The sequence below is a fragment of the Lactuca saligna genome, chromosome 7, assembly GCF_052625555.1.
Source record: "Lactuca saligna cultivar CGN05327 chromosome 7, ASM5262555v1, whole genome shotgun sequence".
In the NCBI taxonomy this organism is placed as follows: domain Eukaryota; kingdom Viridiplantae; phylum Streptophyta; class Magnoliopsida; order Asterales; family Asteraceae; genus Lactuca; species Lactuca saligna.
The window spans coordinates 112,167,683-112,195,615 of record NC_136423.1 but is presented as its reverse complement, the minus strand read 5'-3'; the positions used below and the strand labels follow the sequence as shown (position 1 = coordinate 112,195,615).

General features: G+C 38.5%; 1 protein-coding gene and 1 non-coding gene across 2 annotated transcripts; one reads left to right on the top strand and one right to left on the bottom strand.

Annotated features, from left to right (window-relative positions):
* Positions 1-12,036: 12,036 nt before the first annotated feature.
* On the bottom strand, positions 12,037-12,501 carry LOC145007152 (uncharacterized). The gene has a single exon (XM_078966136.1). The coding sequence runs from the start codon at positions 12,499-12,501 to the stop codon at positions 12,037-12,039; it is 465 nt and encodes a 154-aa protein (XP_078822262.1).
* Positions 12,502-16,835: 4,334 nt separating this feature from the next.
* Positions 16,836-16,942, top strand: LOC145007726 (small nucleolar RNA R71). Its single transcript, XR_013663095.1, has one exon. It is a non-coding gene; the product is annotated as a small nucleolar RNA R71 (small nucleolar RNA).
* Positions 16,943-27,933: the final 10,991 nt, after the last annotated feature.

Here is a 27,933-nt window from a genome sequence, read left to right as displayed (position 1 = left end):
AAACCAATATAACTTAAAGGACCTTAGGTGGTTAATACTATAATACCTTAGCTTATATATTGGAATTGTATATAATTAATACCCAATAGGTAGTTGGATGTGTGCTTTCCGCCTTACTTCCTGTTCCTTATTTGGTTGTCAGCTTAGGGCAGATTCACACAATTAACTATATGTTCGATATTAGATTATATATAGCTAGTATAAACTAAGTGATTATAGAAGGAATCATTGTGGTTGCTATTTTATTATAATAAATAAGGTTTTTCTTAAAGAATCTTTTCATCAAATATAAAGGAATTGTTACAGTTAACTCCGTGAGTATCAAGGGAATACACCATGGTTACATACATTAAGGATCTAACAACCAATGGGATGTGTGTCATCCACCTCATTCCTTGTTCCTTGTTTGGTTGTGGGCTTAGGGCAGATACACATAATCAATTGTTTGTTTACTCTGAGTTTTTATATAACTTGTATCCATTTAGTACTCATAGAAAGGATTGTAGAGTCATTTTTACTTATCTTTCATCAAAGCATGAAATATAGGATTTTCTGGAGGAACAAGCGAACTTTTCTAAATAGAACTTTCAAGTTACTAAACTTTCTTACAACTTACTTACATCACTAAAATCTTATGAACTCACCAGCTTAATTGCTGATCAACTCTTTCAAAATAACTTGTATTGTCAGGTAACTAGTAGACATGTACTCGCACTGGGAATTCAGAAAATGGAGCAGTATAGCTCCAAGTCTTGTTTTGTTATTTGCTTATGTATTCTATGTTTTGTGAACACATACTTTGTAAAAACTTTCTTTCTAATGAAATGGTTGTTTATTAATTTGATTACTATGATGCATGTTTTGTGATACTAAACATGACGTCCTCTACTCCAGAATGTTTCCGTCGTTCCGGTTTTGGGGTGTGACAGATTGGTATCAGAACATTGTGTATAGTGAACTAAGTATATCAACCGATAAAAGATACACAACTATAATTACAATGGGGCTTAAGTGCTCTGGAAAATAATATATTTTAAGAATATAACAATAAGTTATAAAAATATACCTACTTGTTTATACATGTATACATACTAGAACAAGTATCACAAGAAGAACAGAACAGAAGTATTTAAAGGTTGAACAGAACAGAAGTATTTAAAGGTTGAACACATCTAGGATCAATATAGCTTGATCAACTATATTCATTCGAGATGTGATCGACATGTGTTTGGGAGTGATGTGGCGTTGCGACAGTCTTAAAACTTACCAAATTCTATACAAGAGATTCTAGATCAGAACATGAAAGTTAGAATACTATAGGAATATTCTATGACACCATAATGCGATAACAAGTTTGAAACATACTAAGTACATTACATTAAAATACTATAGGAGTATTATAGGCACTATATAAATAACTTATGTGATAACTTAAAAGACCCTTACAGATAGGTCTATAATTGTTAAAGTGTATACTTTCAGGGTTTTATATAATTGAGATTTTATAGATGTAGAATTTGTGATCTATGCTTCACTACCTGTTCCTTATTTGGTTGTGGTTTTGGAGTAGGATCACTTATTCGGAGGCCTATTTAATCATAAATTATATACAACTTGTATTCATTGTACAATTATAGGAGGACCCTGTAAGGATCGCCTCATAATGTTACCTTAAATCTCATAGATTCTCTAAGTCACATCCATTCTCGCACGACAAACCCAGATAGATGTAACCACTCCCTCATAGTAGTCAACAGAAGAGTCAAGGAGGAACCAAAGCAAGTGCAAGAAGAAGTTTTTAAAGAAGGATCAACCGAAGTAACCAAAATAGCATATGTATCACACTAATAAATAATAATGTTGGTTAACTTAATGAGTTAGTGGAAACACTACTCACCCTATGTGTTACGATTATTTTATTTACATACAACTGGTAACAGTTATTCAGGTCACATATATTCATTCAAGGATAGCCATTTCAAATTCATAAAGTTTATTCGGTATAGACTCTATTATGAATTGTTTCCAGAACCCTGTGGAAGTCAGGACCAAATACACTCAGAACTAGTATAACCTTGTCTTTCAGCTTTTGGCTTTTATCCACTGCTATAGACTTATTCCATCTCATCTTTGTGTTCTTAGCAAAAGATGCCTTGCGGTGACCGGTAAGACGCATAGTCAACAGCACGACAGAGAACTCGCCACCACAGTTTGACCTAGTTGCTTTTCAGGCAGCGGTAACAGCAGCAACGACAGACGCCCTAACCTAAATTCGTGCAAGTGTATCAGTGGATCTGGTAGCGGTGCTCACCCAACTAACCACGAAGATACCCACGAATACCCACGAGAATTTACGTATAAGGACTTCATGAGCTGCAAACCTAAATCCTTCAATGAAGATGGAGGAGTCATCGCTCTGATGCGATGGTTCAAGAAAACAGATTCGGTCTTCGAAATCTGTTCATGCCCAGAGGGGAGCAAAGTCAAGTTTGCTGCCTGCACCTTCTCTGGAAGAGCCCTAACATGGTGGAATGGCCATGTTAAGTCACTAACTCTAATAGTGGCTAACTCGATGGGCTGGGAAAACTTGAAGTAAATGATGATGGGAGAGTACTGCCCAAGGGGCGAAGTACAAAAGCTGGAACAAGAGCTATTAGAGCTCAAGATGGTCGACTCAGATATAGTGGCCTACGCTGACAGGTTTAGCGACCTGGAGGCACTGTGCCCCCGGATGGTTACCCTGGAGAGCAAGAAGATAGAAAGGTACTACTGGGGTCTGACTGCCGCGAACCAAGGAGATGTGTTGTCTTCTAACCCAACCACATTCGATAGTGCCAAACGCCTGGCCCAGCGACTCATCGACCATGAAATCTGCCATGATGTAGAAGTCCTGGTTCCCAAGTCATCCAAGGGAGAGGACTATAATCAGAAGTCGGGGAACAGGAGGAAGAAGAAGCGAACAACACGAGAACCCCCCGCAAAGAGCAACAAACGAGTACCATGTACGCCGCTACAACGCCTGCTGCTCCAGCACCTGCCATTCGATATGCTGGAACCCTCCCGAAGTGTGGAAAGTGCAACTATCACCATACTGGAGTATGCCGGGTGATGCAGTGTCTGAACTGCCACATAAAAGGACACACATTCCATTTCTATAGGGCACCGACTCAACCGATCTCTCAAATCCCCGGAGTTGAAGAAAACCAAGCCTGCTATGGCTGTGGTGAGACTGGACACTACCAGAGAGACTGCCCGATAACAAAGAACTCAGGTGCGAATGGACGCATTCTGATGATCACCGCAGGAGAATCAACCCCGGAGTCGCCTTCGAGCAGCGGTGCGTTTTCGAAATAGTAATTATTTTTAAAATTAATTTATATTTATATATAAGATTTAAAACTTGGGGAAACACTTAAAAGTAATTATAATAACTCACTTATTGAAACAAGTCACAATATTCAAGAGAACTAAAAGATCAGTTCAGAGAAGTTATGATGGCTTAACATATACATCAGGGTTGTGCATAGCTAAGATGTTACAGACTTAGAGTGAGTAATTCTGCCTTAATTCCTGTTCCTTGTATGGTTGTGGATTTGAGGCTGAGTTACTCAGTCAACTTTCTTATTCATCATAATTATTCATAACTTGTATATGAAAGGAGATCGTAGTGGTACCAAATAGGATCATGGTATAAACTATCGACACTAGTTATCAAAACAATTTCATTTGTATGTACTCGCTCATCGTGGTACAATACGTAGAAGTGTTGACATCAAAGGGAAAACAGAAAGCGTTATAACAGTTACAAAGAGTACATTGTCGAACACACTAGGAGTACATTATCGAACACACTAGGAGTACGTCATCGTATAATAGACGTTTCTTTCAAATTGGCCAAAACTTTGTTCAGTAAAGAGTCTGTTACTATCGTTCGTCATGAATTGGCATGGTCCTCACCATACTAAGTTCATATGTTTCTATCGCATCGACCGTCAAGTTCATGAAACCTTCGTCATTCGTATCGACAGTCTGACCCAAAACCTCAGTTTTGTCTTTCATATTCTAAACCACGAAGTACTCGTGCAAAGGGTACTTTTTCCTCCGAAACCTCACCGCCGTATATTCCGTAGACCAGCATGAAATACCACTCGCCCAGCAGACCAAGTTCGAGCACAAAGGCAAAGGACGAATAAAGCCTACCTATCACTATTCAATGTATATGTGAGGGTGGTATATGATTATGATTATGCAGATTTAGTAGGTGTGTTTCCGCCCTATCTCCTGTTCCTTTTTTGGTTGTGGACCTGGGGCAGAGTCGCACATCCGACCGCCTCACTAATCCTAATTCTATGCGACTTGTATACATGAGGTAATGATAGATGGATCAAGTATGAGTCCCATCATGAAGACTGGGGAAAAAATTTCAGGTGTACGAGTGGGTATTCTGAAAATCAAAGGAGCACAACCCCAGTAATATTGCTAAGAAAGCTAATTTCAGGATGAAATTCCATCTAACGGGGGGATGATGTCACAACCCGAAAAAAATTTGCTTTAAAAGCTCAGTCAGTTAACTCAACTGAGTGTCAGACTCATTTATGCTATCATTTAGCCTTGTTTAGAGTCCGTTTGAAGGTTCAAAGCTCAGTACATTCAAACGTTGAGCATAGGAATGGATCAAGTACACTTCTAGCTCCAAAATTGAGCCTTACGCTCCAACATAAGGAGTGTACGATCGTACACATGGGTGTGATACCACACACCCCTTTCCTGGTAGCACACTCACGTGTATAAGTATAGAACTCAGCCTTCTTTCATCCTTTTTCACCCTCCCAAGTCTAGAACTCGATTTCTCTCTTAGCTAGCATCCGATTTTCAGCCTAGATCTTCAAGAATGTAAGTAGTCTTCCCTTGATTTGTTGTTAATTGTCTTAAACTAGTTACATACTTTGATTTCATCCATTTGAAATCATCTTCTGGCTAGATCTTCAAATCTTCATCCATTTCACCAAGAACATACACTTGTTCTTGGTGATTTTGAGCCTTTTTGAGCCTCCAGATCGTAAGTACTCCTTCCCTATGTTTAGTACATGTTAGAACACTGGATTAACACCTTAGAAAATGCCGAAAATATGATCATCAAAGAGTGTACGGCCGTACACTCATGTGTGGCCGTATACCCCTTTGTTTAATGCTCAAGGGCCTCAAACTCATATTTTATGCTAAGCACATGATCAAGAACACTTAGGGGATTCAAGTTAGAGGCTTGGAATAAAATTTTGACCACGTTTTACAAGTTGATAAGGTGTGTATGGCCGTACACCCATGTGTGGCCATGCACCCCTCAAAACATCCATTAAGGGCCTCTAAAATGCAATTCTAGCCTCACCACTTGTTGAGCAATTGTCCCACAAGCATACCTACCCTTGGAAAATGTTATTGTGCACTTGTTACCATGAGTGTACGGCCATACACTCCCTAGCCATACACCCATGGCCGCACACTCATCAAAGTGGTCGTACACTCCCCTTAGTTCAATCACATGTGATTCCAACACTTGGTCAAAGTGTTTTCTAGTCCCGTGAAGTGTTTCCTTGCATTGAGTTGCCCCGAAACACTACATTGATGTCATTATATGTTGTTATTTGTTATCTAGGACTCATCAAAACTCTCGGGACTTCATTCGTGGAACTTCTCATCCTTATGCGTGTATTCGTTTGAATCACCCACATCAAGTGAGTTCATACCCCATAATGAATCTTTTAACTATTTTAAATGCTTTAAGAGGGGAATAGAAGTTGAACACAATTATAATTGTATAAATGTATGTTATAAACATCTTTCAAAAAATTTCTTATTTCTTTTATAAGTGATCAAAACATTTCAAAAGCTCTTTTCAATTTACGTTACTTAATTGTTTAACAAAACTCCATTTTTAAAGTACAAGCATAACTTAGTAGTAAAACCAGTCTTTTCGATAACAGTTCAAGTAAAACACTAGTAAACTATAAAGGGTATAGTTTAGAGGTTCGGTTCATACTAGATGCAATACACTATAACATAAAGAGAACACACAATAAAGAGAAACATGGATGAACATGCTATAACAAGTACAGAGAGGAACATACTATAACAAGTACCAGGAAAATATTAATATATCTTTCCAGTTTTGCGTTGATACTGGTACGATTTCACATATCAGGACTAGTAGGCACGAGGTGATAAAATTAATAATATATCTTTTCGGGTTTGCATTGACACTGGTACAATTTCACGTACCAGGACTAGCAGGTGCGAGGTGATAAACTTAATAATATATCTTTCCGGGTTTGCGTTGACACTAGTACGATTTCACGTACCAGGACTAGCAGGTACGTCGTGATAAACTTAATAATATAATCTTTTTGGGTTTGCGTTGACACTGGTACGATTTCACGTACCAGGACTAGCAGGCACGAGGTGATAATACTTATCCAACCTTAGTTATTTATAAAGGGTACATCTGTAAAGTACCTGACGATAATAATTAAGGTACATAACATAGTCGTAACATGAACATTCAGTAGAAAGGGAGCTATAATGCTAACCTTATGATTCTTTAATGTATACATCAAGGGATAAATGTTAATAGGATCCGACAGGTAATAGGATGTGTGCCTCCCGCTTCATTTCCTGTTCCTTGTTTGGTTGTGGGCTTAGAGCGGATTCACCCAACCTATTATCCATTCTACCTTATTCATACATATATCCTGTATACATTAAGTCATCATAAGGGGTACCAGGTATGGGTCAGGTTATAGAACAGTAATTCAATGCACAGTTTTCTAGTACAAAGTATACTTTTCAAATAGAACTTTTGATATACAAAACTATAAACCTACCAGTAAAGGGTTTAATCCATTTTATTAAACCAATATAACTTAAAGGACCTTAGGTGGTTAATACTATAATACCTTAGTTTATACATTGGGGTTGTATATAATTAATACCCGATAGGTAGTTGGATGCGTGCTTTCTGCCTTACTTCCTGTTCCTTGTTTGGTTGTGGGCTTAAGGCAGATTCACACAATTAACTATATGTTCGATATTAGATTATATTTAGCTAGTATAAACTAAGTGATTATAGAAGTAATCATTGTGGTTGCTATTTTATTATAATAAAAAAGGGTTTTCTTAAAGAATCTTTTCATCAAATATAAAGGAACTGTTATAGTTAACTCCGTGAGTACCAAGGGAATACACCAGGGTTACATACAATAAGGATCTAACAACCAATGGGATGTGTCTCATCCGCCTCATTCCATGTTCCTTGTTTGGTTGTGGGCTTAGGGCAGATACACATAATCGATTGTTTGTTTACTCTGAGTTTTATATAACTTGTATCCATTTAGTACTCATAGAAAGGATTGTAGAGTAATTTTTACTTATCTTTCATCAAAGCACGAAATATAGGATTTTCTGGTGGAACAGGCGAACTTTTCTAAATAGAACTTTCAGCTTACTAAACTTTCTTACAACTTACTTACATCACTAAAATCTTATGAACTCACCAGCTTAATTGCTGATCAACTCTTTCAAAAAACTTGTATTCCCAGGTAACTAGTACACAAGTACTTGCACTAGGAATTCAGAAGATGGAGCAGTATAGCTCCAAGTCTTGTTTTTGTATTTGCTTATGTATTCTAGTTTTTGTGAACACATACTTTGTAAACACTTTCTTTCTAATGAAATGGTTGTTTATTACTATGATTAATATGATGCATGTCTTGTGATACTAAACATGTCACACCCCCGGCCGAGGCGGCGGAACATGCCGGGCTGTGCGACTAAGTTCATGGATCACAGATAAATTGAATATACAGCACACGTACAACAATAAACAAAACAACATTTCATTGCATATTTATGTTTTCATACAAGGTTCTTACACATAGTATAAAATAATAATATGAGTTTGCCTTAACAGTTAGGCATAACAGTTCAAAAGTAGAAAATTAAAGTACTTGCGAGCCATGTTTTCCATCGTCTGAGAGTGCCCGAAATTTCACTGATTTCCTGAGAATACATGTATTTTAAAAGTCAACACGAGGTTGGTGAGAGTCACAGGTTTTCTGCTAGCTGCTGTAATAATACTTTCAAAAGTCATAAAGTATTTTTCTTGTATAACAATAGTTGAAGCAATGCTTGTCATGAGTCTTTAAAAGCGAAAAAATATTTTTATAAATAAATTCATGCTTTTAAAGAAAATGTGTTTGTAATAACTTCATGAAAATTTAAATATATCCATTGTATAAGTAACCACTATACTTAAAAATAGTTCTGACAGCAACCAAACCTATGGTTGTAATGAAAGAGTGAGAGAGATTCGTGTTAATGTTTTTAGTGAGTTTTATAATCGAGCTATGGATGAAAAGTACTCCTCCATACGACGCTTCATTAGACGTCGTAGTAACGATCATAGACACATATCACCTGCTTCGATTGATCAGTCGATGGTTGTAACTAGCAACCGCAGGTGGGTTGTCAAGCTCATATATATATATATATATATATATATATATATATATATATATATGTACCTCGCTCCGAAGATTAACGATTATAGCAGTGTGGGGCAGGCTAAGTGATTAAACTCAGCTAATGAATAGTAGCGTCTCACTCAAAACCTATTAACAAAATGTTTGTGAATAACTCTCAGCCCTAACTTAATTATAGATAAGTAACGGGCATAATGAATTTCGTAGTATAGTATTTGTAAAGTCGAGTATGGTTGACGTATTTATAAAAGTATAAATTACTCGCTCTTATAGATATATGTATTTTAACATAATGATCTTGGACAAGTGTGTAAAGCCTTATGCATGAAAATATTTGGAAGTCTTTATAACTTTTAAAATTGTAGCATGCATATCATATAAGACATATGTATTTGCATAATAAATACAATTTAACACATGTATTCTCCCCCAATAGTAAATAAAATATTGAAAAGGGGCCGTAACTCTCACCTTATAGAGTGGTTAACAAGTAGTTTTGAAAGTCGAGATGTGTTGTCGAGAGGTCATGATTTCCGGGATAAATCCAATTTCCTAGAAATATTTGTTATAAATCAATATTTGGTAGAGATTGGGTATTTGAGCTAGTATAATGATTTATAATTTTTCTAAATGTTTATTATCTCAAAATTTATTTAAATAATCCATTTAAATAAAATTTTCTAAAAATTTAGTTTATTATTTTCCCAAATTATTTAAATAAATCCCAAAAATTTTATTTAAATCAAAATACAATTTTATAATTTAAGATTTAACAACAATCAAATATAAAAATGTATATATATGTAAAAAATGAATTTATGAAATTTCTATTTTAACATTTTGAGCTTCTATGGAAAGGATTTTTCGAAATTTGGGTTGATTGTGAATATTTCAAATGTATGTTTAGGACTTAGGACCTAGTTTAAAAACAGTTTTTTGGAGTAAGGGGTTGAATCTGGAAAATATCATACTTGGGGGACTGTATGTGGCAAAATCGCATGCATGTTTGTGTATCTGATTCATAAACAAGGGGGAAACCTCCTGTTCGTCTTCTTCGTTTTCGTTATACACCGAAGGCACAACTAAAATATATACAGTGGTCCTTGATTTGTTTAACTTAATGAGAACAAAAGATAATTAAAAGGGAGGGTGGAGATGACTCACAGAGGTGGAGCAGTAGCAGAAACCGGCGGTGCTGGTGGTGGCTGTGAGCTGCGACGAAGGGTTGACGGAGGTGGTAATTCGGTGCTGCTGCCTTCGTTCTTCTTTCTTTCAACAATATTTCGATGCAGGAATTGTGGAGAAGCTTTTGGGGATCGAAATTAATAGCAATGACAGCTTAGGGATGAAGTTCTTAGGTGGTGGAAGTGGGTGTTTGAAGGTTGCAGTGGGTGGTGGGTGATGGCCGGCAAGAGGGTGATTCGATGGTGGAAAGAGGCTACTCCAGTGGCCTTCTGATGCTTCTTTCTTGCTTATTTCAACAGGGAAGACCATAAAGGAGGAGGGAGGGGGCTGTGGTGATTGAAAACAACAGCAAGAATGAGTTGGGGAGGTGATCCATGGTGGTGATGTTGTAACTGTGAGAGAGGGAATTGAGAGAGAAGAAGAAGTTGATGAATTTGAGTGAGTTTATGAGGCTTCTCGTGCCTCTTTTTATAGGAAAAACTCATACTCACACCACTTTGAGTCCATACTCTTACACCCCTTACTTGTACCCTCTTGGTGATTCTTGCACACAAAGTAGAAGAGAGTAGGAAGGAATGCACATGGGTTTGATACCAGCTGGAAGATCAGGTTTTTGGAGCTTATCATCCCATGTAGGCCCCACATGGGTTATGCTCCATTACATGCCCCAAACACACCCAAAATCCGGTGCCTCGGGATTCGTGCATTGGGGATTTTTTTTTCAAAAGCACTGTTAAATAGAGTATAATTCAAGGATTCCAGAACCTCAAACGGATTAATTTTTGGAGTTACGGATCTCCGGGAATTTGCGTTTAAAGTTTCACGTCTTAACGGCTTGCAGTGTCCGTTTTCGCGACTTTTGCAAATATTTTCGTAAAAATTATTTCGAGTGTGAAATTAAATAATATACTATTTCCTGATTCCAAAAAAATGCTCTCGGAAATCCCGTCGACATAGCGTAAGTGCCTCAATGGATCGTTTTGGTTTACGCGATTAAAGAAAACAGTGTTTTACTGTCCGTTTTTCTTATAACGGTTGTATATTTTGCATACAAACGCCATTTTGGACGTTCTTTATATTTTCGGAAATAAGGGAGCATGTACTATCATATTTTAATGTTTGTTTTGCTGAAAAATGATTAATGCTAAATTTCAGTTTTCAGACGCATTAGTCAGCGCTGCAGTTGAGCGATTTTGATTACTAGTTTACATGTTTGGGCATAAAAATATCAATAAATATTACATAATAATTGAAATTAACTAATTTATATTTTATTAGATGAAGTTAAAGCTGAATGAGTTAATTACAAATAGATTTGCCGTAATTTAGTCGTTTGATCACTAGTAGTTAGTTCTTTCACTAGTGGAGGGGACATCGTTGACTAAGTGTGGGTACCTTTGCTTCATTTGGTCCTCGCGTTCCCAATTAAACTACGACCCTCTACGAGAGTTCCACCGGACTTTTACTATAGGTATGCGGTTTTGTTTGAGTCTTTTAATTTCCCGATCCATAATCTCCACTAGTTCCTCCATGAAGTGAAGATTTGTATTGACCTGGATTTCATCGAGTGGTACAACCAAATTTTCATCGGCTAGGCACTTTTTGATATTAGACACGTGGAAGGTATCGTGAATCTTGTTGAGCTCTTGAAGTAGCTTGAGCTTATAATCTACCGGACCAACTCTTGCTAGGATCTCAAAGGGTCCGACGTAACGTGGGTTTAGCTTTCCTCTTTTTCCAAATCTAATGACACCCTTCAATGGGACAACTTTTAGTAGGACTCGATCTCCTACTTTGAATTCCAATGGTTTGTGTCTATTGTCAGCATAACTCTTCTGCCGACTATGTGCGGCTTTTAGCCGTTCTTTTATCCAAACAATCCTTTCTGTTATCTCCTGAATGATTTCAGGTCTAGTGAATAGTGTATCTCCAATATGTTTTCCTGCTAGTTGGGTATCTCCAACCTTTGCCCAACATAATGGTGAACAACATTTGCGCCCATACAAGGCCTCGACTGGAGTGGCCTTTATACTAGTTTGATAGCTGTTGTTGTAAGAGAACTCAACTAATGGAAAGTGAGTATCCCATGTTTTGAATGTTTTGAAAAAAATTAATGTATTTTCTCATTTTTAACCATCCACCCCACACTCTAGGCATTGCTTGTCCTCAAGCAATTATATTCTTAGAAGAAGACGAATGAAAACGATAAAATAATCAAAATAAAGTAAAGGAAAGAAAATGCAAACTTGAAACTCGGGTTGCCTCCCGAGAAGCACTTCTTTTTAAGGAGTTATTAGCTGGACTCCCCCCCCCCCCTCTACGTGGTTGCAATCCCTTCCAGCAACAACAATTCTTCCATACCATCATTCTTGGGTACTCCTTCTTCATACTTTTTGACCATATGCCCATTGACTTTGAAAGGTGTGCCATCTCTTGAAAATAGCTCTATAGCACCATGTGGAAACACCGTCTTCACTAGAAAAGGACCATCCCATCTTGACTTGAGTTTTCCCGAGAAAAGCTTTAGCCGTGAATTAAAGAGCAACACTTTTTGGCCTTCATGAAATTCTTTATTTTCCTTTATCCTCTTGTCATGCCACATCTTGGTCTTCTCTTTATAGATCAACGAACTAGAGTATGCATCATTTCTAAGCTCCTCAAGAGCATTCATTTCCATTAACCGGTTGCTCTTGAGTTCCTCCGTGTTGAAGTTGCACATCTTTAAAGCCCAAAACGCTTTATGCTCTATCTCCACTGGCAAATGGCATTGCTTTCCATACATTAAGCTATATAGTGTAGTACCAATAGGCGTTTTGAAAGCTGTACGGAAGGCCCAAAGTGCATCGTCTAGCTTATTCGACCATTCTTTGCGATTGCTCCCCACCGATTTCTCCAAGATTCGCTTTAAAACTCGATTCGTCACTTCGGTTTGTCCACTAGTTTGTGGATGGTAGGATGTAGAAATTTATGGGTTACCCCATATTTCCTTAGCACCTTCTCTAGTTGATCATTGGCAAAATGCATGCCTCGGTCACTTATAAGAGCTTTCGGGACTCCAAATCATGAAAATAACTTCTTTAAAAACCGCACCACTACCCGACCGTCATTAGTTGGTAACGCTTGTGCCTTTGCCCATTTGGATACATAATCCGCTGCCACCATATGTATTTGTTGCCTTTAGACATGGGGAATGGTCCCATGAAGTCGATCCCCCACACATCAAATACTTCGCACACTTGGATACTATGTTGTGGCATTTCATTAGGAGATGAAATGTTTCCCACTCTTTGACAAGCATCACACTCTTTGACAAATTGGGCTGCATCTTTAAAATTGTGGGCCACTAGAACCCAAAGTCAAAGATCTTCTTTGCAGTGTAATGTGCTCCATGATGTCCACCCGTGGACCCGCTATTACAATGCTCTAATATTTTCCGGTTTTCATTCCCGAACACGCATCTTCGTATGATCCCATCCGCGCAGCTTCGGAAAAGATATGGTTCATCCCAAAAGTAATATTTTATCTCGGAAAAGAATTTCTTCTTTTGTTGACTTGTGAGATCTTTTGGGATGTAATTGCTAGCTAAGTAGTTAGCTATATTTGCAAACCATGGTTCTTCCCCCACGGTCACCATAATATACTCGTCCGGAAAATCGTCGCCAACTCTATGTTCGTGTAATTGGGGGTTGTCAAGTCTTGAAAGGTGGTCAACTTCTACATTCACCATTCCCTTTTTGTCTTGTATCTATATGTCAAACTCTTGAAGAAGTAGCACCCATCGTATCATTCTTGGCTTGGCATCCTGTTTGGAAAATAAATACTTGATAACAGAATGGTCAGTAAAAACGGTTGTTTTAGATAAAACTAAATAAGGACAGAACTTATCAAAAGCATACACCACAGCCTATAATTCTTTTGCCGTGGTAGTGTAATTTTCTTGGGCTGGATTTAGAGTCTTGCTAGCATAATATATGGGTCGAAAGTGCTTATCAACCCTTTGACCAAGGACAGCTCCTAATGCAAAGTCACTAGCATCACACATAATTTCAAAGGGTAAACTCCAATTTGGTGCAACAATGATCGGGGCATTAGTTAATTTTTCCTTTAAAAATTCAAATGCCTCTAAACACTCTTTAGTAAAATTAAATGGTGCATCTTTAAAAGTAATTGTGTTAGAGGTCTAGTTATTTTGGAGAAATCTTTTATGAAACGCCGGTAAAAACCCACGTGTCCTAGAAAACTTCTAATGCCCTTTACATTAGTTAGTGGGGGTAATTTGGCAATGGTGTCAATCTTTGCCCGATCCACTTCAATTCCCATTTTGGAAACCTTGTGGCCTAACACTATACCCTCCTTGACCATAAAGTGACATTTCTCCCAGTTGAGGACCAAGTCAGTTTTTTCACACCTAGCAAGCATTAAGTCAAGGTTTGTAAGGCAATCATGAAAAGAAGATCCAAAAATAGAAAAGTCATCCATAAAAACTTCCTTGAATTTTTCCACCATATCGTGGAATATGGCTGTCACACACCTTTGAAAAGTCGCGGGTGCATTGCATAGCCCAAAGGGCATGCATCTATAAGCAAAAGTCCCACTTGGGCAAGTAAATGTGGTCTTTTCTTGGTCCATTGGGTCTATGGGTATTTGGAAATAACCCGAGAATCCATCTAGAAAGCAATAGTAACTATTGCCCGATAATCTTTCTAACATTTGATCAATAAAAGGTAAGGGAAAATGGTCTTTATGAGTGGCATTGTTTAACTTTCGATAATCGATGCACACTCTCCAACCGGTTACCGTTTGTATCGGAATTAGTTCGTTCTTTTCATTGGTTATGATCGTCATCCCTCCTTTCTTGGGCACCACTTGGACCGGACTGACCCACGGACTATCGGAAATGGAATAGATAATTCCCGCATCTAAGAGATTAACCACTTCCTTCTTGACTACTTCTTGCATATTCGGGTTTAATCTTCTTTGGTGCTGTACAACCGGCTTTGCTCCTTCTTCCAGATTGATCTTGTGAGACCAATAAGATGGGCTTATTCCCTTGATGTCGGTGATGCTCCATGCTATGGCCCGCTTCCGTTTCTTCAACACTTGAACGAGCTCTTCCTTTTCATATTTGGACAGGTCAGAGGCTATGATTACTGGCTTTTGGTTGCCCTCTTCAAGGAAAGCATACTCCAAATGTTCTGGTAACGTTTTAAGCTCAGATTTTTGGTTCTGACTGTTGCACTCGCCGAGTGCAGGTAAGGTACTCGGCGAGTTTGTAGCTGCATTTACGAATTATGCCTTTTCAAAGGAGGAACTCGGCGGGTAGATCGGCCCTACTCGGCGAGTAGGACTCTCAGTTTGCTTGACTATTTCTTCAAATTCAGCTTCTTCCAGTAGCCTTTCGATCTCCATTCAGTCTTTTTCTGCATCAAATTCTTCATCAACAATTGTGGACTTGTTGGAATCTTCACTTACGCACTCCTCCAATAGTTCGTCTAGCATGTCAATTGAGAAAGTCGTGTCATCACTGTTCCTTGCATACTTCATGGCTTGATCAACCCCAAAAGTTACAGAATCATCACCTACCCGCAAGGTAGGCTTTGAATCCCTCATGTCTACTATAGCACTCGCAGTGTTGAGGAAGGGTCTTCCGAGGATGATCGGGACTTGAGGATCTACCTCCATATCTAGAATTATAAAATCAGCGGAAAAGACGAATTTGTCCACCTTGACCAGTAAGTCTTCGCATATGCCTCTTGGGAAAGTGACTGTCTTGTTTGCTAAGTGAATTATCATGTGAATTGGACTTGGTTCTGGGAGATCCAACTTCTTGAAGAAGGAATATGGCATTAGGTGCACACTTGCTCCCGAATCGGCTAAGGCATGAATGGTAGCCAAGTTGCCAAATTGGCAAGGTAGAGTTAAGCTCCCCGGGTCACCCTTCTTCTTTAGTAGCTTATTTAGCATAGCAGCTAAGCAGTTTTCATTGAGGACTACCTTCTTCACTTCTTCCATCTTCCTTCGATTAGTGAGAAGTTCCTTAAGGAACTTAGCATATTTTGGCATTTGGACGACAACTTCAATGAAGGGTATGTTGATTTGAAGATCCTTGATATGATCTAGAAACGTCTGGTACTCCTCTTCCTACTTCTCCTTCTTAGCTCAGGATGGGTATGGCATTGGAGGCTGATACAGCTTTTCAGGGACCCGTTCCTTCGGATTTGGCAGTGTACTCGCCGAGTCCATGTTTGGTACTCAGCGAGTAGAGCTATCAGATTGAAGATTTTGATTTTCTGCTTGATTTTTTGGCTCCTCCTTCTGTGATTCTTTGGGTGCTTCTTTCTGAATAGGGGCCAGAAGAGTGATTATTTTCCCACTTCTTGTTGTAACTATATTTATGTGTGTGTCTCGTGGGTTATTTTCGGTTTTACTAGGGAGTTCACCCGGTGATCTTTGGTTTATTTGTTGAGCAAGTTGCCCCAGCTGCATTTCTATGTTGTGAATGGATGCTTGCTGGTTTCTAAGGATAGTTCTTGTTTCTTGAATGGCAGCATCATGATTGCTATGTCTTTTTTTCTGAAGCAGCTACAAATTTGGTAAGCATCTCTTCCAAACTTGGTTTTCTTTCTTGTGCTGGCTACTCCTTTTGGTAAAATCCTCTTCCTTTCTGCTTGTACTTCTCCTCCTTAGCCTTCTTGTACTCTTCATATGGGAGCCACTCTTTCTTTGGTTTTCGCTAGTCTTCATCATATCGGTCCCCACTTGAGGAACATACTTGCACCTTTTTGTTGCCATTTGCATCCAAGTTGCAGTCTCTAGTAAGATGAGGTCCATTGCAATTTTCACACCCCACCCGAATAGCATGGATCGTTTGATCTCCTATCCATGGTTTTTAGCATAGCCATGACCGCAGACAAGTCTGCAGTAGCTGAATATGCGGCTCCCCTAGTAACATCATTTCTTGGGTTGTGGTATTCTCTAGAGTGCTTAGAGAATTCTTCAATTAATTCCTTGATCACCGGGGGTGGCTTCTTTTGGAGTGGGCCTTGCGAGTCAAGTAATTGCCTATTTGTGACATTGACTCCATCATAGGAAATGGAGACTTCTTGCTGGCTATTTAGGTCATGGTGTGGGTAGTTTCTTAGTAAGCTCTTGTACCTCTCCCAAGCTTCATATAGTGACTCTCCAGCTTGTTGTTCAAAATTAGCTATTGCTTTCTTCAGTTTGGCTATCTTGGAAGGTAGCTAAAGGTGATCAATGAATTCTTCTTTCATCTTGGCCCATGTGGTGACTGATCCGGGGGGAGTGATTTGAGCCAGTCTTTTGCAACACCTTTGAATGTCACTGGAAGCATGCGAAGTAGCTGAGTCTCGCGAGGCACATTTGGAACATTGAAGTAATCAGCTACATCATTGACTTCATCCAAATGCTTGTAGGCATCCTCGTGGTCTTTTCCATAGAAAGGAATTTCCTTCACCTGGGCGAGTATGTGGCCCTTTAGGTCGAAAGTAGTAGTAGCGCGAATTCCGGGTTGCACAAGTCCCGGGCCGATGTCATCACGGATCCACTTCTTCCATTCTCCCATAGGGATTGCATCAATGTTAGCCATGGTATGAGCTAACTCGTCTCCGGAATCGGAGTCGTGCCCGTATGTGGGTTCTTCTTCTTCCTCGGTGTCGTACTCGGTGTCTTCCTTGATTGGGTCTTCGCTTGCTAAAGATGCGCTGGATAATCCTGATTTGCTGCTCTTCTTCTTCCCAAAAACAGTCTTCAAATTAGACAAAGGTGACTTATTTGGTGTATTCGAGCTTTCCACGTCCTTTCCTCTGTTTCTTCTCAATGCGGATTTGGGATCTTCAAACGGGGGTATCAGCGGGGTGTTTGATCCTCTGGTCATGAAAGTTATGAAATAAATAAGATAAAAACATAAAAAGAACAAAAAAAAGTGTACTAAATAAAACGAAAATTAAAAGCTAAAATCTGCTATACTCGCCGAGTAGGTGCGAATGCACTCGACGAGTAGCAATGTATTTTTGAAAGAATTCAAAACTTGAAATAAAAACTAATTTAGATGCTAAAACCTAACTACTAATTATTATTCTGCAATAAATTAACTTTGTGCCAGTAAACTCACACAATGGATCGAAAAAATTAGAAATTAGATTAATTATTTAGAACCGTTCCTCGGCAACGGCGCCAAAAACTGGATGTGTGTAAAACGAACTAGTTTTAATCCTACTTTTAGTTAATAATTTAAGCACACAAAGGCAGTGAACCTGTCTTTTAGTGGTATAGTTGGATAAGTAGGGTGTCGAACTCAGGGAACAGAAATTAACCTAATAACTAATTTTAACTAAACAAGTAATAAAAGTAAAGGGTTTTTTCTCTAGTTTTACAATACTAGAAACTTAAACATAGCACTTAAAACAATTAACTAACTAACATTTAAAGCAAATGACAAATTCACCAAATTTATTAAAGGGTTTCTGTTTAGGTTCAACTAATTCACTCCTATGGTTATTTAAATGATAAATTAATTATTATTGGTTACCAAGTATAGTGGTTAGGTTCATGTTCATTACTCCTAACCCTTAGACAATTAATCAATTCAACAGTGGCCAATTGTTTAAACTAATTAATTCCCTAGTTCAATTATTTGGATTAAATAAGATTTGTAATTGGTTAATCAAGTTGGTGTTTCAATCAACCTCTTGTTTGTTGGTTTCTCAAACAAGCTCACACATTAATTTACCCATTCTCTAATTAATCTTAATTTCATATTCATTACTCTTAAGCATATGATCAAGTGTTCACATAACATATGAGGTTGATAATTAAAAGATGTTCATGTAGCTTAATTACCTTCCAATTAACAGAAAATAGTTGTCATTAATGCATAAGGTTCTTTAACAAACTTAATTTAATAAAATCACCAAATAATAATCAATCAAAAAGTATATTATAAACCATAGGAGTAAATTAGTCTTCCCTAACAGAAACAAAACGAATTTAGTTCATAGTCATGATAAAAACAAACTCATAAGCAGATTTAACTAAGCTAAACATACTTAATTCCTAAAGCTAAGTGGAATGATTAACCTAATTTCCTTGATTCTTCCAAGGATTGAAGACTAGGGTTCCTTAGCTCCTCCAAGGGTTCTTTTTCGCAGGTTTAGCTCTCAAAATTGCCAAAAGTGTTTTCCAATCGGATAATAGTTTGGTATTTACAATTATCTCAAAATAGGTTGTACTCGGCGAGTAGCAGACCCAACTCGCCGAGTAGATGCTAGTTAGCCATCTCATACTAGGAGTCTTGACTTATCTTCTGGAATATTCTAATGTACTCGCCGAGTAGGCTCGAGAACTTGCCAAGTAGGAAGGCTTTTTTTCCCTCATTGTTCATTCTTTGGTCTCTAATTGCTTCCCCTTGTTCCCTTTTATTCCCAAGCATGTCTTTTGGACTAAAAACAAAATTTAAACATTATTAAGTACCTTTTTTCCACATTATACACATATTTAGTTAAAATGAATAAAAATGTATGCTAAAAAATTAACTAATTATGCACATATCACATGCATTACCAAAGTATATGACACAAGCGCGGAGCATATCTTCCAGAGTTTGTATTGTGCTTTCGCTCTGGCCATCCGTTTGAGGATGATATGCTGTACTCATGCCGAGTTTTGTGCCTAGGGACCTTTTCAGTGATTGCCAAAATTTGGAAGTGAATCTACTATCTCAGTCCGAGATGATAGATATTGGTCCACCGTGTAGTCTGACTATCACCTTGAGATAAGTTCTGGTGAGTTTTTCCATCTTATCAGTTTCCTTGATGGCTAAGAAGTGAGCGGACTTGGTCAAATGGTCAACCACTACCCATATGGTATCGTAACCGCTTGATGTATTGGGAAACTTTGTTATAAAGTCTATTGTTATTTGTTCCCACTTCCATTCTGGAATTGATGGTTGTTGTAGCAGGCCAGATGGCTTCTGGTACTCCGCCTTGACCTTGGAGCAAGTCAAACACTTACCGATATATGTGGCAATTTCTGCCTTCATATTGGGCCACCAATAATGCTTCTTCAGATCGAGATACATCTTGTCTGATCCGGGATGTATTGAGTATCTTGACTTGTGAGCTTCGTTTAAAACCAAATCTATGACTTCTCCAAATCTTGGAGTCCGAATTCAGTTCATGAAGTATTGTGTTCCATCATCTCTTAGGTCGAACTGTTTGTCTATGCCTCATAGGTTTTCTTCCATAATGTTCTCAGGTATAAGTGCTTCTAACTGAGCATCACAAATTTGAATAGTGAGGTTCGAGTGAATGGTTTAGGTTAGAGCCTTTACACGAAGAAGTTTTTCTCGTTCCTTCCTGCTTAAAGCATCAACCACAATGTTTGCTCTATCGGGATGATAATGAATTTCGCATTCATAATCATTTAGTAATTCGACCCATCTTCATTGTCTCATATTGAGCTCTTTTTGATAAAAAAATGTGTTGAAGGCTCTTGTGGTCTGTGAATACAATGCATTTTGTCCCGTATATATAGTGTCTCCAAATCTTCAAGGCAAATACTACGGCTCCCAACTCTAAGTCATGGGTAGTGTAGTTCGTCTCATTTGGCTTCAGTTGTCGGGATGCATATGCAATAACCTTATTCCTCTGCATGAGTACACACCCTAACCCTTGACGTGAAGCATCACAATATACTACAAAGTCTTCTGTTCCCTCGGGAAGAGACAAAATTGGTGCACTGCATAACAATTGCTTCAATTTTCGGAAGCGCGGACTCTTGACTGTCTCCCCAGTCGAACTTTTTGTCTTTCTGGGTTAATGCGGTGAGAGTCATGGCTATTTCAGAGAAGTTCTTGATAAATCTCCGATAATAGCCTGCAAGCCCTAAGAACTGGCGTACTTCGGTTGGTGTTGTTGGTGCTTTCCAATTCTTGACAACTTCAATCTTCGCAGGATCGACATGAATCCCTTTACTGCTGACCACATGACCGAGGAAATGGACTTCGTTAATCCAGAACTCACACTTAGAAAACTTTGCATAAAGTTTTTATTTTCTTAGCAGTTCTAGGATTAAACGCAAGTGTTGGCCATGTTCTTCCTTGGTTCGTGAGTATATTAATATGTCATCGATGAATACAATCACGAATTTGTCCAAGTAGGGTTTACACACCCGATTCATAAGGTCCATGAATATGGTAGGTGCATTGGTCAGTCCAAATGGCATCACTAGAAACTCATAGTGACCGTATCTGGTTCGGAATGCCGTATTTGGAATATCTACTTCTTTAACTCTAATTTGATGATAGTCGGATCGTAGGTCGATCTTTGAGTAGTAGCAGGATCCTTGTAATTGGTCGAACAGGTCATCGATCCTCGGGAGTGGATACCAATTTTTGATAGTGAGCTTATTCAACTCTCGGTAATCGATGCACATCCTAAATGAACCATCCTTCTTTTTGAAAAAAAATATCGGGGCTCCCCATGGAGAGAAGCTTGGTTGGATAAAGCCTTTGTTGAAAAGTTCTTGATGTTGACTGGATAGTTCTTGTATATTCGATGGAGCCAGGCGATAAGGAGACCGTGCCATTGGTGCTGCACCCGAGATAAGGTCGATTCGAAATTCAACCTATCTGATAGGAGGTACTCCAGGTAGGTCTTCTGGAAATACTTCTGGGTAGTCACACACTTGTTGTATGTCTTTGATTTCCTTACCCATGCCTTGCGTATTTACCATGTGGGCCAAGAAAGCGTAGCATCTCTTCTGCAAATACTTCCTTGCCTTCACGCAAGTAATGACTCGTAGGTTCTTCCCTGCCTTGTCTCCATAAATCACAAGGGCTTCATCGTTTGGTAAGGGTAATCATACAACTTTTTCATAACATAGAATCTCCGCTCGATGGGCTGATAACCAATCCATTCTGATGATTACATCGAAACTTCCAATGGTTATGGGCATTAAGTCGACAGGGAACACGTGATTATTCAGGGTGAGAAGGCAGTTGGTGAGTATTTCTAAGGTGCTTTCTATTTGACCATTGGCTACTTCTACCTTGTAAGCATTATTGAGTTTGCATGATTCATGATTAATCATTTTTCGAAATTTGTGGGAAATAAAACTCTTATCAGCACCAATGTCAAATAATACAGAGGCATAAATATTGTTGATAGGAAACGTACCAGTAACCACAGTAGGTTGCTGGCGTGCGTCTCCTGCACCTATCACAAACGCCCTTCCTTGACCACTCTGTCTCTTCAGCTTAGGACAATCTTTCCTGAAATCTCCCGTTGGTTGCACTCGAAGTAGGTTCAACTTTCTCTTACGGTAGTAGTTGAGGGTTTGTTGATTGGGTTCTTTTTGCAAAATTTGGCGGTATGACCGCTTAATTTACAGTTGCTATAGATCATGCAGTCTCCAACATGATGATAATTGCACTTATGGTAGCGAGGTAGAGTTCCAGCGTAGGGCTTTACTGGAGTGGGAGTGGTTGTGACTACAACATACACCGTTGCAGGCTGTGGGTTTCGCTTACGTTGTTTGAAGTTCCCTTTTGGCTTCCCCTGGAACTTTCTCTTAGAATTCCCAGTTTGGTTCTTTTCTTTTACGGGGGCCATGGTGCCTCGTCAGATACATTGTTCAATCAACTCATAAGCCAGTTTCTTGGCACTGTCAAAAGTTGAGGGTCTGGATGCAATAACCAGACCTTGGACTGGCGATGCTAATCCCCAAATGTATCTCTCCGTCTTCTTGTATTCTGAAGGCACCATTCCGAGACAAAGAGTTGCAAGGTCTTTGAATTGGGAGGTATAAGCAGCTACCTTTGATCCTTGCATGGTTAGGTTACATAGTTCTTGTTCTAATTCCTGAATCTCCTAGCGTAGGCAATACACCTTCGTCATCATTAGTTTTAGCTATTCCCATCCCATGGAATAGGCTTCCGCAATTCCCACGGTCTTGGCATGGTTGTTCCACCAAGTTAAGGGAACATCCATCAGTGTGCAAGTAGCGTACTTAACCCTGCAGTTATCGGGGCAAGAGCTGATGTGAAAGACAACTTCAATCTTTTCTATCCATCGGGATAGACCAACAGCTCCTTCAGTTCCGTAGAAGGATCGAGGTTTACAACCCATGAATTCTTTGTATGAGCAGTGTTTGGGATTTCTTTGGGCAACTACAGGAGTACCACTTCCACTATTTCCAGTATTCCCATTTCGAGCAGCCTCATAAGTCGCCAAGGCCATAGCAATCCCTTGTGCAAGCATGTTTTGCATCATAGTGGGATCCATCTAGAAATTTGTTGGTTATTTGTAGCACTTGGGGCTTCTTACGTGTCTGGAGTTTCTTCTGTTGTTTGAGTTATTTCTGGAACACTTCTCCTGTTAGTTCAGGGAGTCGGTGGGGATGAACTCGTGGTTCTTTTCATCGAGGCATTATCCTAATACGTTAGATAAGTAAGTTAAGTTGTTTTTAAACCATATAGTTATAATATGTGTGTATTTTGTATTTGTTCAATTTGTTTTTCTTTCGAAATCATACAGATTTTAAACTCAAAAATGAAAGCTTTACCTGATATAGAGTTGTGCAAGCAACACATAATAAATACAAACATTTAACAAAATACTGAAACATTGTCATAAGAACTGCTTGTTTTGGTTACAAAGTTTTAACCATATAAGGTTAGAAATAGAAAAGCGTTTCAAAAGATCTATTACAAATCAAGCAGTGATAAACACTTGCAACATAAAAGCTATTCCTCAAAAGTCCTAACCTTATCCTACGACACAAGCTGTCCTAGATATCTACCTCCCAAATCGAGTCATCACATAGAGGACAAAGTCCTCGAACTGGTCCAAGATGTAGCATCGATGCACAGAGATAACCAACTGATTTCGCTGCGCAACAAGCTCGCTCTCCATGATCTAAATCCGATATTTCTGTGCTCTAACCTGAGCACTCAAGGCATTCACTGCATCATGATCAGCACCCGAGAGATGATATAATATCTGGATCGCATCAGAATTCTCCTTCTCCTCTTCCTCGAGTGTCTCAACTCGATGGTCAAGGGAAATAGAGCCTGGACCTCTCATAAACTACTCCAAGGATCTAATCATATCCTCGGTCTGATCAGTCTGAGTCATCAAGCGAGGTATCGAATCATCTTCAGGATTAAACCTGAGTGGTGCTCGTTAAGATTCACCAACCTTAAACCATGGTGGTAGATCAGTAGCATCCCTCCTGCAAAGGAGGTCTGCGAGCCAAGATGGCTCACTGGGTCGAGTTTGTTTCCCTAATAGACCACTAGTGGGTCGGGAAACCTGAGCAACTGGGTCCAAGTCGTAAATAGGAGATATAGTAGTACCTGGGGTCCTCATCATACAAGGCCCCTTGCCGCGCAGACGGTACGACTGGTAGTAGGGTCTCGGTGGTGAGACTGGTGGGGTAAGGGGAGTAGGTTCCTCTTTGGAGAGGTCTCCCTCATCCTCCGTAGGACGATCATCATCAGTCTCTTGGGTATCCTGCAATATGCCTTCATCCTCGAGCTCCTCCTCATCGGGGTCCTCCTCAGGATCCTTTTCGGGATCCTCCTCAGGATCCTCTTCGGGATCCTCCTCCTTAAGAGCGTCTAGGGGAAAGTACGGATCCCCAGCTAAGTGTAGTGGAGGTGGATGCAAAGGAATTCCAAATGGCTCATCAGGATCCTCAAGTCGAAACCATTCATCGGGGTTATCCGGTAGTCCATCCATCTACATAAAAGGGTTTCAAGCGGGTTAGTAAATTTGTATAAGTTTTTCATAAGTGTTTTAAGGTTGATAAAAGGATTCTAAGGTAGTAAGCTTCAGCAACGAATCTTGTGGACATTCTTCAACTTCTAAAACTCTCAACCGTTGTAGCCTGTCAAACTCCTTACTCAAGGTTGGTTGTGCATCGGCCCGACCATAAATAACATAGGCGCGCATTCTAGGTTTATTTGTGGTATGGCTTATGTACGATACTAACCTTTAATTGAGGCGTTTGACCTAAAGGGTTGAGTTGGTAGTTTTAGTTGAAGGGATGTTTAACTTTTTATTTTATTTTATTTTAGTGTTCTAATTGCGGGTCAGCGTATATATATATATATATATATATATATATATATATATATATATATATATATATAAACTCTTATATATTAAGGTTGGTGGGGTTTGTAGTATTGTTAATTTTTGTTTTGTACTTCCCAACTACCATACTGTAGGTAGTCAAGAAGTAGTTTTATTATAAATAATACTTTTATTAGAAGCTAGTTGCTATAGTTGTATTCCTCTTTCGAGGATACGAGTTCTTTATAGTCAATTTAGCTCTGATACCAATCTGTCACACCCTTGGCTGAGGCGGCGGAACATGCCGGGCTGTGCGACTAAGTTCATGGATCACAGATAAATTAAATATACAACACAAGTACAACAATAAACAAAACAACATTTCATTGCATATTTATGTTTTCATACAAGGTTCTTACAGATAGTAATAAAATAATAATACGAGTTTGCCTTAACAGTTAGGCATAACAGTTCAAAAGTAGAAAATTAAAGTACTTGCGAGCCATGTTTTCCATCGTCTGAGAGTGCCCGAAATTTGACTGAGTTCCTGAGAAATGATACTTTAATTTGACTAAGTTCCATCGTCACAGGTTTTCTGCTAGCTGCAGTAATGATACTTTCAAAAGTCATAAAGTATTTTTCTTGTATAACAATAGTTGAAGCAATGCTTGTCATGAGTCTTTAAAAGCCAAAAAGTATTTTTATAAATAAATTCATGCTTTTAAAGAAAACGTGATTGTAATAACTTCATGAAAATTTAAATATATTCATTGTATAAGTAACCACTATACTTAAAAATAGTTCTGACAGCATCCAAATCTATGGTTGTAATGAAAAAGTGAGAGAGATTCGTGTTCATGTTTTTAGTGAGTTCTATAATCGAGCTATGGATGAAAAGTACCCCTCCCTACAACGCTTCATTGGACGTCGTAGTAACGATCGTAGACACATATCACCTGCTTCGATTGATCAGTCGATGGTTGTAACTAGCAACCCCAGGTGGGGTTGTCAACCCCATATATATATATATATATATATATATATATATATATATATATATATATATATATATATATATATATATATATAGCAGTGTGGGGCAGGCTAAGTGATTAAACTCAGCTAATGAATAGTAGCGTCTCACTTAAAAACTATTAACGAAAAGTTTGTGAATAACTCTCAGCCCTAACTTAATTATAGATAAGTACCGAGCATAATGAATTTCGTAGTATAGTATTTGTAAAGTCGAGTATGGTTGATGTATTTATAAAAGTATAAATTACTCGCTCTTATAGAGATATGTATTTTAACATAATGATCTTGTACAAGTGTGTAATGCCTTATGCATGATAGTATTCAACTATGGAAGTCTTTATAACTTTTAAAATTGTGGCATGCATATCATATAAGACATATGTATTTGCATAATAAATACTATTTAGCACATGTATTCTCCCCCAAGAATAAATAAAATATTGAAAAGGGGCCGTAACTCTCACCTTATCGAGTGGTTAACGAGTAGTTCTGAAAGTCGAGATGTGTTGTCGAGAGGTCGTGATTTCCGGGATAAATCCAATTTCCTAGAAATATTTGTTATAAATCAATATTTTGTAGAGATTGGGTATCTGAACTAGTATAATGATTTATAATTTTTCTAAATGTTTATTATCTCAAAATTTATTTAAATAATCCATTTAAATAAAATTTTCTAAAAATTTAGTTTATTATTTTCCCAAATTATTTAAATAAATCCCAAAAATTTATTTAAATCAAAATACAATTTTATAATTTAAGATTTAACAACAATAAAATATAAAAATGTATATATATGTAAAAACAAATGAATTTATGAAATTTCTATTTTAACATTTTGAGCTTCTATTAAAGGAGTTTTCAAAATTTGGGTAGATTGTGAATATTTCAAATGTATGTTTAGGACTTAGGACCTAGTTTAAAAACAGTTTTTGGGAGTAAGGGGTTGAATCTGGACAATATCATACTTGGGGGACTGTATGTGGCAAAATCGCATGCATGTTTGTGTATCTGATTCATAAACAGTAGGGAAACCTCCTGTTCGTCTTCTTCGTTTTCGTGATACACCGAATGCACAACCAAAATATATACAGTGGTCCTTGATTTGTTTAACTTAATGAGAACAAAAGATAAATAAAAGGGAGGGTGGAGATGACTCACAGAGGTGGAGCAGCAGCAGAAACCGGCGATTCTTGTGTTGGTTGTGAGCTGCGACAAGGGGTTGACGAAGGTGGTAGTTCGGTGCTGCTACCTTCGTTCTTCTTTCTTTCAACGGTATTTCGATGCAGGAATTGTGGAGAAGCTTTTGGGGATCGAAATTAATAGCAATGACATCTTAGGGATGAAGTTCTTGGGTGGTGGAAGTGGGTGTTTGAAGGTTGTAGTAGGTGATGGGTGATGGTCGGAAGGAGGGTGATTCGGTGGTTGCAGGAGGTTACTCCAGTGGCCTTCTGATGCTTCTTTCTTGCTTATTTCAATAGGAAAGACCAAAAAGGAGGAGGGAGGGGGCCGTGGTGATTGAAAACAACAACAGGAATGGGTTGGGGAGGTGATCTATGGTGGTGATGTTGTAACTGTGAGAGAGGGAATTGAGAGAGAAGAAGAAGCTGATGAATTTGAGTGAGTTTATGAGGCTTCTCGTGCCTCTTTTTATAGGAAAAAATCATACTCACACCACTTTGAGTCCATACTCTTACACCCCTTACTTGTACTCTCTTGGTGATTCTTGCACACAAAGGAGAAGAGAGTAGGAAGGAATGCACGTGGGTTTGATACCAGCTGGAAGATCAGGTTTTTGGAACTTATCATCCCATGTGGGCCCCACATGGGTTATGCTCCATTACACACACAAAATACACCCAAAACCGGGTGCCTCGGGATTCATGCATTGGGGATTTTTTTTCAAAAGCATCGTTAAATAGAGTATAATTCAAGAATTCGAAAACCTCAAACAGATTAATTTTTGGAGTTACGGATCTCCGGGAATTTGCGTCTGAAGTTTCGCGTCTTAATGGCTCGCGGCGTCCGTTTTTGCGACTTTTGTAAATATTTTCTTAAAAATTATTTCAAGTGTGAAATTAAATAAT

Bases quoted from the DNA above. Each gene is read 5' to 3' on its own strand.
- LOC145007152 (XM_078966136.1), bottom strand. From the start codon at position 12,501: ATGTATGGAAAGCAATGCCATTTGCCAGTGGAGATAGAGCATAAAGCG.